General features: G+C 46.0%; 1 protein-coding gene and 1 long non-coding RNA gene across 3 annotated transcripts; one reads left to right on the top strand and one right to left on the bottom strand.

Moving 5' to 3' along the window:
- Positions 1–561: 561 nt before the first annotated feature.
- On the top strand, positions 562–1,926 carry LOC6902049 (dnaJ homolog subfamily C member 7-like). The gene has a single exon (XM_002133547.3). It carries the CDS (start codon positions 562–564, stop codon positions 1,924–1,926), a length of 1,365 nt encoding a protein of 454 aa, XP_002133583.2.
- Positions 1,927–10,648: 8,722 nt separating this feature from the next.
- Positions 10,649–11,758, bottom strand: LOC26533745 (uncharacterized). Of its 2 annotated transcripts, none has more exons than XR_001452595.2 (3): positions 11,247–11,758; positions 11,033–11,177; positions 10,649–10,971 (listed from the first exon to the last, which is right to left on the bottom strand). It is a non-coding gene; the product is annotated as an uncharacterized lncRNA (long non-coding RNA). The 2 variants fall into 2 exon arrangements; XR_004470080.1 differs by having other exon boundaries at positions 10,653–10,979.
- Between the last annotated feature and the right edge of the window lie 5,671 nt (positions 11,759–17,429).

Here is a 17,429-nt window from a genome sequence, read left to right as displayed (position 1 = left end):
TTGTCGCTAGTGCCTGACATGTCTGTGCGTGTCGCTACTGGTTTTTCTTTCTCACTTTCGCTCTCTTTCTCTCTCTTTCTCTCTCTCCCTCCATTGACTTATTACTGGGAAATCTTCTGATTCTGCTGACTGTACCCCTTCTCGACTGCTCCACTACTCGACTGCTTGACTGCTTGACTCTTTGTCCGCCATTTGCTGACGCATTTAAATTCTGTTTTCACTGACATCGACACATCGACAGCCATTGACTGCCATTCAGGAGGGGTTTCGGTTTCGGTATCGGTGCCGGTGCCGGCGCCGGTGTCGGGGATGCAATGACCCAGGGACAGGACGCGCCAAACTGACTCAATTATCCCACACAAAGGAGGTAGGGAGAGCAGTATAGCAGATCGAGACAGAGCCGCAAGACATTTATGTTTTCGATTGCTTACTGAAATGATTCTGTCTGTAAGTTCCGTATGATCCCTCGCACACAGCAAGCGAAGGAAATCAAAGCATTCTAGTAAAAATTGAAAAAATCTTTTCTGTTAAAATAAAATTCCATATTTGGACACACATACGATGGATGCGAACACCCTGGCGGAAATTAAGTCGACCCTGGGCGAAAGCCAGTGCAGAGCAAACAACTACGAGGCGGCGCTAAGGTCGTACTCGGAGGCCATCGATCTGTGGCCGGACTCGGCGGCCTATTACAACAATCGCGCAGGTTGCTACTATGAGCTCCTTGACCCCATCAGTGCCCTGGCGGATGTCCGTCACGCCCTTCGCATAGATCCTGGCTTCGATAAGGCCTACGTAAACGTGGCCAAGTGCTGTCGAGTACTGGGCGACCTGTTCGGCATGGAGAGTGCCGTACAGAAGGTGTTTGAGGCGGATCGTAACAGCACAGCGGTCAACGAAGAGCAGATGGCTTTGCGAGAGATCCGCCGATTGGAGCCCTTTATTAAGAGCACTTACGACCGAATGTTCTTTGGTGCCACGAGGGTCTACCTGGATTACGTTTTAATGATGGCCCCAGCAACAGTTCGGTATCGTATCCTGAAAGCCGAATGTCTGGCTTATCTGAATCGGTGTCATGATGCCCTGGAGATTGCCGCGGACGTGATCAGGCAATATCCCACCTCAGCGGACGCAATCTTTGTGCGCGGCCTGTGTCTCTTTTACACGGACAATGTGGAGAAATGCATCCCGCACTTCGAGCACGCCTTGTTGCTGGATCCCGAACACGAAAAATCCAAGCAGATGCGCATCAAGGCCAAAAAAGTCAAGGCGATGAGAGAGGAAGCCAATAGGCTGTTCAAGATGTACCGGTATCGGGAGGCGTATCTCGTCTTCACGGATGCCCTTGCGATAGATGTCAACAACACGGTCATCAACTCGAAGCTACAGTACAACCGGGCACTGGTGAATACTCGGCTTGGTTTTCTTGTGCATGCCGTGGAGGATTGCAATAATGTGCTGTTGCTGAATGGCCCGTGTCTGAAGGCTCTGGTGCTGCGCGGGCAGTGCCTCCTTAAACTAGGGATATTCGAGGAGGCAGTCGCCGACTTTGAGGTGGCCCTGACGCTGGAGAGCAGCGAAGAAATTAAAAAGTTATGGCGTGACGCCAAGCAGGGCCTGCAGCGACTGGGCTGCTACGGGATCCTGGGTGTTGGAAGCAATGCATCCGACGATGACATACGGAGGGCATTCTACCAGAAGGCAAGGCTCCATCATCCAGACAAGCATGCGAGTGACAGTAACGAGAAGCAGGAGGAGGAGAGGCATAAGTTCTTGGAGGTAGTCGGGGCATATGAGATGCTATCCAATAGGAGAAAGTGCTCACGAGACGAGATCGGCCAGGAGATGAAAGCCAGTCCTGACGTAGAGGAAATGTTTCGCTCTTTTTTTTGGAACGAAAGTATTCCTCTAAACTCGGGTCGCTAAAATATCCCCAACATCAACAGTATCCACAAAATTTCTAGTGTATTGTTCATATTTGCGAATTTCCGATTAAAATTCTTGTATAGATATTCTTGTTGACTTTTGGGCACTGTATCTGTATCTGGGCCAGAATTGAGCTAACTGATTTGTTAATTAACTGGTGCAACAATCCAGCAAGGCATTCTGGAGTAACCAATTTTATTTGTTATCTTTGGTTGTTTGCAGAGACTTCTGTAGAGCTCAAAATCGTAGATATGGATTATACGGAGACTTAATGCACACATTGGGAGTACTATATATATCTACCTTAATTATTATCCATAATGCATTGAATTGACTGATTCAATTGAATGCAACAAATGCCCCACGAATGATTAAACTGAATGCATTCAGTGCCCTGCCAGTGATTAAATTGTACATATCTATAAACGAAATAAGTAGACTCATGCTTAAGTGCCACTTGAAGCATCTTGAGGCATCTTTTGCTTAAATCTTGGTAAGTGAGGGCGTTTTAAATGTCGCAATAAAATGTGCGGTGCGCACACAAGTATAGCACTTTACTCCGCTGTGCTGAAGTGCTAATTAGTGCAGAAATTTCAGTAAATAATATTTGTATTTGTTTGCATTGTAGTGCGATTGAATTCCTTAGATTTACTTGCAATCATAAAACAAACCACACCGAACGAATCGAATGGAATGGAATGGAACTATCAACAACAAAATAGGCTTAATAAATGCATTATAAAGTACAGATTTGTTTTCCAATTCCTGTAGTATAATTGAACCTAATTTGTGAAGGCACTCGAGCACGAAACGGGCTACAGAATTGCAATGCAAAATATTTAAATTGAAATGATTCGGTTTTCATATATTCATATTCTGGGTAAAACCTGCGCTGCATAGCTCACAGCATTACAGCATCCCAGTATCGCAGTATCGCATCATTGCAGCGGCACGTGGTCGTGGCAGTGGCAGTGGCAGTAGCAATGATGGACATAAAAATCCCGAATAAAATATTTACAATTTAATTAAAGCGCAAAGCTGCCAAAAAAGAGGACACACACACACACACATACACACAGAGTGATGGACAAATGGGCAAAATAGAGATGCATACGCTGCGTATGCGTAATATTCGTTTTTAGGTGTCGTTTGTGTGCAGTGGAATTTTCCCGAGTTCGGATTATGCACAGACACATGCCTGTAAATGCCCGTAAAAACATGCATATGTATCTCTCTCTGGGCGGACATTTGCTTTGGGCGAACTGCCGCCTTGGGCAACCAATCTTTGGGAGGGACATGTTCCCTCAGCTCCTGCCTCCTCCTCCTTCACGAGAGTCATGTCCGCAACCATTTTGGCAGCTTGGCACGTACTCTGGCAACTCTGGCAGCTCTGAGCTGTCGTAGGGTTGTCGCCCAGCCCATGGCTCCCATGGATGGAAGAGAGTCATGCCCAGGAAGTTTGCCCCGACAACCCGACAATCCGACAAGCCTCTTCTCAGGTGCTATAATGATTTAGGACTTACTGAAAGAATGCTTCGACGGTATTTATGTATCTTGGGTCCCATTTTAAATAAAAATTTCTTCTTGGGCTGAAATGAAGAACTTTTCTGATTCCAATTGCCTCCACTTAAGATCGATTACGAATACCCGTCCTTCTGCCACAGCCGTGAATAGTACCACCACCGTCCTTTGGGTTTCTTTGGCTGTGTGTCCTCTTCCATCCCCTCCTAAATTGGTCAGTCACGTTCTCAAATTAAAATTTCAAAACATTCCCATTCAAAATTCAAAGCCAACCACTTTCCTTTCCTCTTTTGCCATCTCTTTTTGCTTCTGCTTCTGTTTCTATTTTCCTTCCTCTATTTTTGGATGATTTTTTTCGTTGAGGTTTTTAACTTTTTGGGGCAACATTTTTGTTGCTGTTTTGTTAATTTTTGGTAAGAGAAATGAGCCAAATTAAGAGGAAAGGTTGGTCAGGAGGAAAGCAGCACAACTAGCAAAAAATGTTGCCTAATTTGGCTGACTTCTGATGGAGGGTAGGGTTGTGTTTTCGGCTGGGGTCCCGGAGTCTGTCATCGTTTGGGGCTTGGTATCCTATTCGCTGGCTCATGAAGCATTAACACGTTGTCCTGTCCTTTGCCCTGCTCTCTCCCACTTCTTGGCCATATTTACCACTGCTCTGGCACACAGCATTTCATCGCTGGAAGTTTGCGCGTTCTTCGCCCCGCGGCGCATAAATTAATAAAGTGTGTAATTACAGAGTTCATAAACTTCACAAACGCTCCACGCGGCCATACATGAACAACATCAGCATCAAGAGGAACACGAACTCAAGGAGCAACTGCCACAACACCAACAATGGAAGCTCCTCCCCGCAACCCAAAAAGCCCAGAACCCCACAACCCCAACTCTCAAGACCTTGTCGACTTTTCTCTTTTTGTCTTACTACCGGAAATCCTGGTAGGGCAATTGCTCATATCGATTTGAGCACACAGTTTGCTAGAAGATGAGGGAACCTTCCAAGAAAAGTGTACCATTCAAGAAGAACACCTTTCGATTGGGTTTTTCTGTTTATGAGGCTTTGGCCATTGTCCAGAGTATTTGGGGGGTGATTGATACTTCTAAGTGGCTGGGAATATTGAGAAAATATGTTGAATGTAAGACCGTTTGATGAAGGTTCTTGGTGACATGTCGATGCGGCAACAACTCGGGAAAAATCTCCAGAAAATGCTTGATATACGGAAACTTTTCATACACGTTCAGAGCTCGGGTAGATGGACTCCTAGGCATAAATTATGCTTCAGATATATGATGAGTAAATCTATAAGAACTTGTGTACTCAGGGAACAGGAAGTTAATACTCGTACATGTATTATTTATATGTTTATATGTTAGTTTGTATGTTTAGGTCGAACTTGATTATGGCGAACACTTAATCCAAAATTCGATTTTCGGTGAGGGCATTGACCCGTTCGTTGGCTCCCAATGGAAGAAGATCCTTTGTTGCTGCTTTGGCACTCAATTACTTCATTTGGTAACACCCATTTACACACGCTTCTAGCTACAGCCCGTCGCTTTTCCTCCCCCGATCCGTTCAACCATTTTCGCTTTCAGCCTTTTGAAGCACTTTTCCGTCTAAAGGTGCGAATTGTTCGCCATTCTGCATATTTTATGAGCTAATTAACTGACACACAGGCTAGCGGGGGAACCCACGCCCATTGGGAGCTGCTGCTCCTCCACAGCCGCCCTGGTCCCCCTGCCCTCCCAGGCTCCCCTGCAGGGGCCCTGGCCCCCTGTCCCTCAGCCGTGGGCTTAGATTTTGGTAAATAATAGTCATAAAGTTGTGTATTTTGGTAATGTTCGTGTTTCTGTGTGCTGTTCTGTGTGCGGTTGCTGTGGCACTCGCCAAAAATTTGTTCTAAAAAAAGCCAGAAAGCCAAAAAAAAAATACTGGAAAAGCAAACGTGACTGTACCGGAGGGAGAGGTACCAGAGTTGCCACTGTTTCTGTGTGTGTGTGTATGCGTGTGTGTTTGCGTAATCTCTAATTAGGAGACTTACAAACACACACACACACACACGGGGATGCGCATAGGGAGGGGGACGCACTCACACAGAGGCATGGGAACTAATAGGTGCGTAAACGATGTTTTCCATTGCATACTTTGCAGCGGCATTTCGGCTGTTCCAGCCCCACGGGGCGAGGGATTGTTGAGGGACATCACAGGGGAGTACGAGGCGGTGATGGCGGTGGGAGAAGCTGACTTTTGGTGCCAAAGCGTGTTCATCTTGCTCCTGCTTCTGCCTCCCTGCCGCCCTTCCCTTGCCTCCCTCCTGTTCCAAGCATTCCACTCCATCATCCCAGACCAGACCCCCAAAAAGTTCCAAAGCTCTCCAACCACCTCTGGTGTACGCTCGTTATGCGCGTGCATGTAAAACATTTCCGTGTTTCCGCTGTTTTTCTTTTTTTTTTGGCTTTTGCTTTTGTTTTATCCTCTACCACCCCCATGCCCCCACACAGCACTCTGCGATTGAGGCATTTCAGCTTAGACAGTGCGGATGCCTCACCACGGTGGATGGATAGGCGGAATGATCAATGAGCGGGCGGAAAGCTCTCTCTTTAACGATTAAATCCGATGTGATTTGATAGAAAAGTACCAGGATGTGTCAACCACATGGTTGGCTATTGTGTTGCTCCAATTAGTTGTGTTATCGGTCTGTCGATAGCTGGATAGGAAGCTATCGATAATCCTTACACATTTGGCTTTCTTCAGAGTTGCTTCACACCCGTTCACACATCGCTGTCAATGCCTTCTCTTTTCAATGTACGACTCTTCTCTTTCCCTCTCTCTTTCTGTATATTAGATCTATCTCTTTCCCTTTTAATTAATTTAATTCTTCTTTCCATCTTTTCTGTGCTATCCCTTTCTCAAATTTTCATGATTTCTCTGCCATCCAACTTTTGCAATGCATTCAAATTTCGTGTTCAACTTGAAATTTTATTAAAAATTTGACTTTGTTTGTCACCATTTTTTGTTTTCTTTTTTTTTTTGGCACAGGACCAGGGAGAGAGAGTGGGTGGGAGAGGGAGAGGTAGAGAGAGAGTTTAGAAAAACATCGTAAATTTGTGTGTAATTTGAGGTTTTTCATTCTTTGCCAAACAACAGCCGTGGCATCCAACAACATGGGCGCGGCATGCCATGCCTCCATCTCTTAGAAAAGTTCTCTATCCCGTCCAACAACGCCGGGCTCTCTCTCTCTCCTTCTCTCCAGCTCTCTTTAGCTCTATTCTTTCTCCTCACTCTGCATCCCGCTCTGCTATTGTTTTGTGGGCAAATATGTAATTTAAATTAATTTTTGTTTTTTAAGCTTTTCATAGACGATGTCTGTTAATAAAATGTTTTGCACCCTCTCCACCCCAGCACCTGGTGTGCCCCATCCTCCTTCTCTTTCTCTTTCTCCTTCCCCTCCACCTCCTCCTTATGTCTCCTTCTATCTCCTACACTCCCCTCTGCACCCCTCCACAAACTTGGCTTAAACTTTGTTCATATAAAGTTTTCGGCAAAGTAAGCAGAAGAAGATGCCAGCTTCTATTTCACGACTCCTGCCCCATCCTTCTGCCGCATCCTCATCCTGCCACATCCTTCTGTTGCTGTTGCTGTTGCTGTTGCTGCTGCTGCTGCTTTGGCTTCGGCTTGATGAAATTTTTGTTGAGTTACCCCCTCCCCTCCCATGGCTTTAGTGCAGCTGCGTGTATGTGTGTGCGGCGTGGGGGCGTGGCCAGTCTGGCAATTGTATAATTTTCATAAATTACGCTCCATTAATTTCTGACGCACCCCGGCTCCTCCTCTTCCCCCCGCCCCACTCCCCTCCACACCACACCACACTTTTGCTCTCACTCTTTATCTCTGGCTAATGCAAACACTTTAAAAAGGGTGGCGACAAGGAGAAAGTGGGAGCAGAGGGACCGGGGAATAAAGAGGCACAGTGGTCTACAGCTCGAATTCTCACAGAAACCGACTAAGAAGACAGAGTCCCTGCATATCAATAGCGACGACTTGCTAGCATGAATAGCTGTCCAGTAGCTGCAACAGAGCAGTCTGTTATCGCTCCAAGGCAACGCTACCCGTTAACAGCCTGTGGCCCATCCCGGTAACAGCGCTCTGTTACCGCTCACACGATCCACACGGCTCTCTAGCGGCGGGCTTGCCTTGTAAGCTATCGCTGCCCACGCACCAACACCCAATGTGAACTCGACTTTTCATTCTGGGTACTCAACGCTGCAGCACTCCTACGTCCTAAAATTGTATTCATACTTCTACCATCAGTATCCGTGACGTATTAATGACGTATTTGATCAATCTTTTAGAGAGTAAGTACAGGGATTAGAGCTCCAAAATGCAAGACCACACGATCCGGACTCGTAAGATGTCAATAGAACTTTGGCTTAGTTTGTGGAAGAAGATGTATTCCTCTGGTGGAGTTTTGTGCATCCTTATTTGGACACCACTGTGGCACTGGCGCTGGCACCACATTTGGTGGGGGGAATGCATTTTTCTGTACGGATTAAGTGCACTTCTGGCAGCAGAAGCAGCAGAAGCAGCATCAGACGCAGCGACGCTGACTTCGATGTCAACGCTGGCAGCACAATCAAATTTATAAATTACATATTAAGCTCCCTTGCCCCCAGAACCGGAACCAGAGCCAGGACCTGCACCAGCAACAGCCCATGGCCATCCCAGCGGAAGCTGCAGCAACAAGGACAACTGCCTCACAGCCTTGCCACAACCCTCCTCCCTTATGGCCACATTATCAACGTCATTTGGAACACTTAAACTTTTGCATTAATATTGACACTGCCCCCCCACCCAAAAAGGGGGTTTGCACTCGCTGATGGGTGTGGCATGCCCCCTGGCCAGTGACCATTTAATTTGCCTCATTTATTTCACTTTGCAGGGGGATTTGGGGCTGCAACGAAATGGATGGGGGTTCGGGCTCATGGCTGATAAATATGTGCAAGGGGTTTCACAAAAGAAGGGGAAAGAAGAGATTCAAATGAGAAAAGCAGACATTAAAAGAGGTGCATCTGAAATTCGAAATAAACTAATTCGAAGATATAGTAGGAGTTGTCGATTCGTGATAGTATTACGAACCAATCTTACGAGTATCGAACGAATGATTTAAGATTAAGCTGCTTCTTCGACAGCTGTATCTTCTTGTATAATTAAATTTACCAATTGATGTCCTAGATCCCGCGATCCACACTCATGGGATCCCCGATCCCTGAAATTTTCCTGAAATTTTATTTTGGTAAAGAACATAATGTTTTATAGGAAATGGCCTAAAGGAAATGTGGTAGTAGGAGGATTACCCTGAAAGTCGGCTTGTGGGAATCCCTTCTTTAATAATATTGTAAGCTGATATCAGAGAATAATTGACTGTCGATTCTGTGAATGTATGTATGTAAAAATACGAGTATAAATTATGCAGCGCAATGTAATCCCTCAACCGAACCGGCTTAATTCCATGTCGCACACGAATATGGGGCAAAATATTGGGTTGGCCCCCAAAAAGACCGAAAATCGATAATGGACGAACTGAGTGAATCGAATTAAAATGAACAGTTTCCCTCTCTCTCTCTCTCTCGAGGCGAAAATCCACATGTGGAATGCTTTTTCCTCTCAATAAACTTCATTAAACCGATTTTCAGTTGGACAGTTTTCAGTTTTCAGCTTTCAGTTTTTGTTTCCGTCTGCAATCGAACAACGCTGGCTACCACTGCTGCGCGGGTTAGGGGGCATCGGTCGGTGGTATCGGGTTAACCATTATCTATATGTGCGTATATATATTATACATATATGTGTATAGAGAGAGGGAATTCGTCTGCGGATGTGCGGATGTGGGTGATGTGTGTTCAGTCTAATTGAAACTGACGACCACAGGATCGGAGAATCGGCTGGAGAGCGAAGGAGGGAGCGATGGCAATGTTGGATTCATGTATTAATAACGTCAACCACAATTCTATGTCTTCACGTTTCATTCCATTCCATTTCATTCCATTCCGTTCCATTTCATTCCATTTCCCGCTGCTGTCACTCTCGTGTCATTTGGCATTATTATGGCGCCGGGATTGAACAGCACAGCCCCGAAAGGCCTTCTCTGAACAATGAAAGCCACTAAATATTAAATATTTATTGCTACCGACAGGAGCTGGCCGACAGCCGACACACTCTCTCCCTCCTCCCACACACAAACCCTCTCTCTTTCTCTTTCTCTTTCTCTCTCTCTCTCTCTCTCTCTGTCTCTGTCGCTTTGCCTCTGCTACTTTTTCCATTGCATTTTATTATTATTAATATAATTTTACCCTCTTTTGTATATTGTATTTATTTTTATTTCGCAATTTCATTTCTGGTTCGATGTTGGCGGAAAATGCCAATTTTTATTAATTAAAATCGACGCAAACGGAAGCTGACAACTGAAAGGCGGTTAAAATCAACCTTTAACATTCAACCTTCACCCTTCTGGGAAAACCACCCCCCCCGCCCCATACTCGCATTCGTGCGGAGGACCTTCTTCATTGAAAGCTCCCCACCGCTCCCTATTCTTGCATGCGGTTCCATCCCGCGGTGCTCTGGAAAATTTTTCCGTTTGATATGCATAAAATGAATAAAATCAAAATCAAATTGCATTTGCCATTTTGTCGCGCCAGCCACACGCGGCGTATGAGTAATGCGGAATATTTGCTTCGCGTCTGTGTACATATACACATACATATATGCATGTATAGTGATACACAGATGGTCTGATGATTTTAACAAGAGCAGCCATATGTTCGATCCGTATCTCTGTCGCCAGCATAGAAAGCCATCAGCAATATCCTGCAGCAGGAGCAATGTACACATCTCCAAAGTGTATCCAAAGTCACGGCCACCAATATCAGCGATGGGTTTCCATAGCTGTTTATGGTCCGAGAATAAGCTAATTACGACACAACAGAAAATGCATGCTCTCAGTATGAATATCAATCAAATATTAATGCCATGTGTGTGCGGGGCGGGGGCGCAGGGGGTCCTGGGTGGTCCTGCTGCATGGTCGTGGTCGTGGCAAGCGAGCAATCATAAAACTCATTCGATCGTGCAATGAATAGTTTCCGCTTTAATAAATTTTACAGCGCAAGATGCGATTTGCAATATGATTTCACAGAGGCTTACAAACATGCATAAAATATACTTTCATATGTATATATATACACATATATATCTTTATAAATATTATATTTTATGTACAGCTATATTTATGCACATGCACATACCCACATTGGGCCATTGCCCCAACTCCATCTAAATCTGATTGAACTTTCAATTTGCCGCTGCTTCGTGCTGCCAGCCGGACTGGGAGCATTTCTCTGCTCCCGAAATGAGCTGAAACTGCCTTTCACCTTTTGGCCAGGTATCCTTTCAATAGGAAGTCCACGCACATGCTCGTACAGTATGTATGTTGTGCATGGTTTTTGAAAGAGCCGCCACTATAGACCGATCTAATGGTATTCCTTTGGGGCTTACATTTCAACAACTTGGAGTTAGATCGATACTTTTAGTGCAGAACCTTACCTGATTTTTGGTACTATTTTGACTTCAAGCAAGACCTTTGCTTCAGTATAGGGGATTGGGCTTATTTTGTTTTATTTAACGCCTAGTACCTTGAAACAAACCGAAGAATACCAACAACTTTTCTCTGTGTAAACGAATCGTCTACCTGTGTACATAGTACATAAATATGTTGGTATTAATATGTATATTTATGTATATCTATATCTGTTCATACATGTAGATGGTGTAGCGGTCTGTGGCGCTTCAATATTTATGGCAACATTCGAGCTGCAGCACTCGAGCTCTTGAGCCATTTTCGTTGTGCCGTCACTCGCACCCGCACCCGCAACCACTCCCGGACTCATGCTCGTACAGTATTCCCTTTCTCAGATGTGTAGAAAAACAGGGTGTCACATGCACTTGCTACATAGATCAATGGCTGCATTAATTCCTTGGGAATCCCATCAAATCCAGTGAGGGATAATTGCCGCAGTAATAGAGCCCAAATTCCAAGGGAATTTTTGGGTGACAGTTTCCTTGGCAGCAGATATCCGCCTGCTTTGCTCAAGACGAATGGCTGAGAGATGTGTGTCTCCCCCTAATGGCACTTTAATATTGACAGACAGTCTCAGCCAGCCTCGTATGCGTGTGTGTATGTCCTGATGATGGGAATTGCCAACAGCTGCAATTTTCACGAGAGAGCGGCGCCACAGGAAGCGGCAGGCAGTAACGAAGGCTAGTGGGAGGCTCTAGCCAGGCAGGGGCCACAACAACCGCTGGCACTGGAATTTTTGGTAACTACATGCTCGAAACCAATCAAAGCAACCAAATGGAACCCCTTGCACTGGCATTTCAATGAGGCCCAGACCGTTGCTGTTGCCGTTGTCGTTGCCGTTGAAGTCGAAGCCAAAAAATGAATAACGCAAGACGACGATGGGGACAACGCATGACTGAAACCGAATATGTAATAAAATGCGCCAAAAAGAGAGCAGCAGCAGCAGAAGGAAAACTGTGCGGGGCCACAAGGAAATACGGGTATACGGGCACTTTATGGGGGTCGATGTCGACCCTCTGCCAGCTCCGATCTGATGACTGCTTTATTGCTGTCTCTGTGTGTGTGGATGTGTGTGCGATTCAAGCCAAATGCACGGGAATGCTGACTGGGGAGGAGTTCATCTGGGAAAGTAGTTTACTTTTACTTTAAATGCATATAATGTTTTATTCGCATCTGCAGTTTCGTTTCAAATAGAGCTAAGCATCTAGTTTTTTCTACCTAACATTGTATTCGTGGGTACAGTTCAGTGAAGACTGAAAGACTTATCCTTGGGATGCCTGACCAGATGATTTTCAGAAGAATATATCATCTATGTGTCTGATTTAGTCTAGTAAGATCTAGTATGACTGATATTCTTTCCTGCTGCCCAAGGAAGCAAACCATTTGTCTTACTGTTATTAAGGGTCCAGTAATGAATGCTAGATTCCCATATTTCCCATCTATGACGAGGTATAGAGTTTCTTCAGTGTCTGCATGTCGTCTGCCTTTAAGAATCAATTGCAAAATTGAATTACCTTTTTTTTTGTGGCCCTTTTTTTCGGAGCTCCCAAGGCATGATATGACAAAACTCCAAGCAAACTAAGCCCTGACTCCAGAATCCATCCAATTTGAAGCACATGCCCGAGGGCGATTGTGGCACAGGGATGTGAGGATGTGCGGGGTGAGGGTAAGAGCAAGGGTAAGGGCAAGAGCTTGGGGTAAACTTCAGCTGGTGTTGCAACCTCAAGTTGAGCTCTTTAAGAAGCGGGAGAAGCTTGAGGATGATGCTAACGCTACGGCTGAGGCTACGGCTAAGACTAAGGCTGAGGACGTCGCCCACTTGTGTAAATTGTAGCCAATCATGATTTAATAGATAAAAAACTGAAAGAGTTCAAGTGGATAAAGCATAAAGCGTTATACACCCACACCCACACACCCACACCCACACACCCACACCCACACACACACACCCACACACGCAAAATCTCACCCACAAAAGGACCGCCGCACCAAGACGACAGAGCCACAGACAGAGAAAGGGAATCGTGATGGGGGGAAGGCAAGGGAAGGGAAGGGAAAAACATGCAAACCATTTTAAGAGCTCCCACAGGATCGATCTCTGCTAAAGCATGGGCTAATAGTGGCCACCGCAACGGGCCTGCGGGATAGCAGAGGATTGGAAATGCCAATGGGAAATGGTTAAAGTTAACTTCTGTTCCCAGATATTGAAACAAGACGACGGCGAGTCGGAGAACACAGGGAGTGGAAAGAGCCAGGAAAGAAATGCCAATCGAGCGAAGGACAAACAAAATACAGAAGGGAAATATGGATGGAAACGGCCCACTCGCACTCGCAGTCGCACTCTCAAGACTCGCACCCGAATCCATGCCCAGACCCAGACCCCGCACCCTAGACACACACTCAAGTGGAGTCTTCAAGTTCCGTTGATGGGGACCCGGACCCGGACCCCTTCCCCCCATTCCTAGTTGCCATCGAAGCTGCCTCCTGCCTCTGTGTCCTGCCCCTGAGTCCTGCAACTGCCTCTGCCTCTGCCGATGACGGAAATTGATAAACGCGCAAAGGGAAATGTTGTTGCTCATGGAGAGAGCGCAATCAAAACTCTGCCATGGGGAATGGATAGGTGGGATGGGGGTGGCTGGTGTGGGGGAAAGTGGGGCGGACGTACAATAACCAAAATCAAAATCGAAATCAAAAATTGAGCAGCTTTTGATGACAGCTCAAGTAGCGGCGCAAATGGGAAGCTTTCAGATATCGATTACACAACACCATACTGGGGGATATCTAGGGCGATACAGTAGTAGAGGGGGCTATAGCAACCATTCGGTTGGTTTGGGGGAACGAGAACCCAACACCAAAACCCCGTTTAATTGCCACTGCAGGAGGCATAAGGCATGAGGCACGAGACTGGAGATGGGAGAGGGGAGATGAGCTTAATGCTCTGACCCAAGGCATCAAGCATCAAGGAAGCATGAATTAATCAAATTGCAAAGTGCGGCAAGGAAAAAATACAGGAAAAGCAAGAAAAAGCTGTGTAGGAAAACAACTGACGGTGACGATTAGGAGAGGATTGGGAGTGGGTGTGGAAAGCGGCAAGCGGCAAGCGGCAAGGAGGAGCAACAGCTATGCGCTAATGAGGGACAGACAATATCCCGGCACAACAATCGAGTAGAAGCGTCATGAGAAGGCAAGGGGAAAAAGGAGACGGAAAACGAGAAGAAGAGGCGAAAGGCTTTGGAGGGCCAAGGCTTAAGATACCCTGCTCCTACGGCAGCAACAGCGTATATGTACTCGTAGTGTTTCCATAACTAACTGTATATATACCCGCACATATATGTATCCTCTTAATAGGGTAGTAAATGAGCTCCAAGCATCCGTTCGAAGTCATATACACTGGCCATGGCCCTAAAGAGGGGAACGTACTGCCAGAGAGAGCAAAGCGACCTTAGCAAGGAGTTTATTACACAAAAAGGTTATTAAGATAAATACAATATTTAATTGGACCAGATGAGCTGGCAGCACCAGATGAGGAGGGAGGGTTTGTTTGAAAAAGGAATGAATCTCTTCAACTACCAATAGAGTGGGAACTTTAATGTTGAAGGAGCTCCATTAAGGAGGAATCCCTCCATTTGCTGATAGACAGTAGCCAGTAGTTAGAAGGGTCTCGTCTGCCAATAGGGAACTTTGCAGAGCAGTGGAGTTGAGTTGAGTGGAGTGGCGTGGAACGAGTACTCCTTTCAACAGAAAAAACAAAAAGGAAAAGGCATCAGGACAGAAACGAAAGATCTGACGCCCGTTAAGCAGTCTCTGACTTCAACTTCGAATCTGGCCAGATATGGAGAGTGTTACCAGTGACCAGTGAACAGTTCCTCTGTCCAGTCCTCCAGTCCCCTTTAGCTAGAGCTAGAGCACACAATATTCCAGCAGTCAACCAGTTTCCGACTCGTCTCCCTTTTTTCAGCTTGATGTCCAGAGAGCAGTCTAGGGAGCAACAACAAATTGAAACATTTGCCTGCAAGTTTGCTTCTTTTTCGATGCCCATTAGGGTGGGTGGAATGATGAAACTGGCCAAGAGTTGGTGATTCCGATATCCGATCTCCTTGGAAAATCCACCTGTCTCTATGTGTTCCTTCCCATAGATGAAATGGATAAAAGTGTGTCAGCTTTAAGGATATATGTTTGTTTTGAGTGTCGAAAGTAGAGACCATCTCTCGTAGTGGGTATAACCTGACCGTATTTCAAGTAAAACCAAACAAATACTTCCATCGATTCAATTGCATGTAATTCCACACAATCCCAATCCAATTTGAACAAAATCGGACAACTCTATCGTATAGCTCTCAATGAATTGATTAGGGAAATGGAGCCTGCAAGGGGCGGGGAAGGCTCCTCCACATCCACATCCACATCCACCTACACCTCCCCACCCCGCGTCATTCTTCTTTCTTCTTTCTTTCTGTATGTGCTGTGCTGTTGCCTTTATGGTTGTTTTCGTTGTTGCTGTCGTTATTGCTGTTGTGATTTGTGTGGCTTTCAAATTGCAAAATTCGCAGAAGCTGACATTTTGTTCAACAGCAACAGGGAGCCAGCCAGCCAGCCAGCCAGCCAGCCAGCCAGTCAGCCAGCATTGGAAAAAATAAACTCTTCTCGTGGTACGGGAGCCGCCTCGTTGGTACACCATACACCAGCATGGAGCATGGAGCTTGGAGCTTGGAGCCGTGGGTGTCGATTGTATGGGCAAGGCCTAAATCGACATCTCCATCTCCACCGCAAACCAATCGACAGCACGCAGAGAAATTGGGTTTATGGGAAATATGCTTCAATTGTGAAGAGAGATGAGAAAAATACACTGTTTTCGTCGCCCATTGTACATTGCATTGTTTATTTGGAGTTATGGGATAGATCAGAGCAGCGCATCTAAGACTCGATGGGCTTTAATCTACGATGTATTGAAGAGTGCCTTCTTAGAATTGGATTTGGATTGCATTTGGATTTCTCTCAGTGAAATGGGATTGTATACTCATTCCAGTGCGGTTTCCGGGTGGTCTGTCTGCTGGAGTTGCTTTAGGGGACGTCATTCTGGTGTCGCTGTCGCTGACAACCAGTTGCCTGCTGCTGATCCTGCTCCAGCTCCAGCTCCAGCTCCAGCTTCAGCTCCTGTTGCCGTTGCCGTTGCCGTGTTCCGCCCGATGGGCATTGACACCTGCAATCCGCTTCAATGTTGCCGTTGCTGTTGCTGTTGCTGTTGTCGCCTGTTATCGTTCGCTGCAATTGCAACTGTTGTTGTCGCATAATTTAAGCCTGACAGGGAGCTGCCAGGAAGAGAGAGACAGAGCTCCCACTAGATCTCTATACCCTGCCCTGCCCGGGGGTTGGCCTGGTGATTGCCATACAGGAACTGGAGCCACACGCTCCCACCCCGCCCCACTCCACCCCCGTGGGCATGTGTACTTGTATGTGGGAATGTAGACGCAATATGCTTTGTTAACTAAACCAAAAAAACAAAGCCCTTGTACGCGGAAACATGGCCGAAGAATGCAATACCCTTGAAGAATATCCTTTTCGAAGACAACTCTAATGCACTTATACGATAGAGTCGCTTCAGTTGTTTAAAGAATGATCCATACTTTTACCACAGAGAGCCCTGTGCATAGGTGTCTGGAGTGCAGGGCAGGCAGGACAGCGGATGGATGGTACATACAGCAGATCTCACTTGCATACCAAGAACCTGCATCAAAGAGGAGCGGCCATAGAAGTCTCCAGGGAGAGGTACTATCACTCTCAAAAATGTGAGACTAGTTTCCATGGAAACCCGTGCTAGCATATTTGTACCGAAATGATGGCCAGCAGCAGCCACTGCTGCCTTTTGTACCTGCCGGTAATTATAGCCCCTTTGCAAAGGGGTATGAAAAGGGACTGGCCCCCACCTCTACACAACAGCCCCTGCTTTCAACAACACAATATCCTTGATATGCAATAGCTTAATTTGCACAGAAGCAGTAGAATAGTAATGTAGGCGACCTGCCTGTGGGCTTGGACTGCCTTCATCGGAGTGGGCCGGGTTGGGCTCTGAAGCTGATGACTGGAAGGAAGCCTGATGCATTGTGAAAACAAATCCAATTGCCTGATGAAGTTCGTATTGCAAATTAATCGGAAAAAGAAAGAGAAATAGAGGCAGGGGTCTGCATTCTCACAAAATCCTATCTCGCAAAAAGGATGCAGGCCAGATTTATTCGAATACTTCAATTTATAAGCGCATTTAGCAAGTTGACATTGTTGACAATATTGGATGAAATCTCTTGGGAGAAGTGCATTCAGTTATTTCATGGAATGGATGGATCGACTTGGGCAACGAAGCCTTTTAGC

Source organism: Drosophila pseudoobscura, chromosome X, assembly GCF_009870125.1.
Source record: "Drosophila pseudoobscura strain MV-25-SWS-2005 chromosome X, UCI_Dpse_MV25, whole genome shotgun sequence".
In the NCBI taxonomy this organism is placed as follows: Eukaryota; Metazoa; Arthropoda; class Insecta; order Diptera; family Drosophilidae; genus Drosophila; species Drosophila pseudoobscura.
Note: the sequence above shows the minus strand (reverse complement) of the source record. Positions and strands in the feature narration are given on the sequence as shown.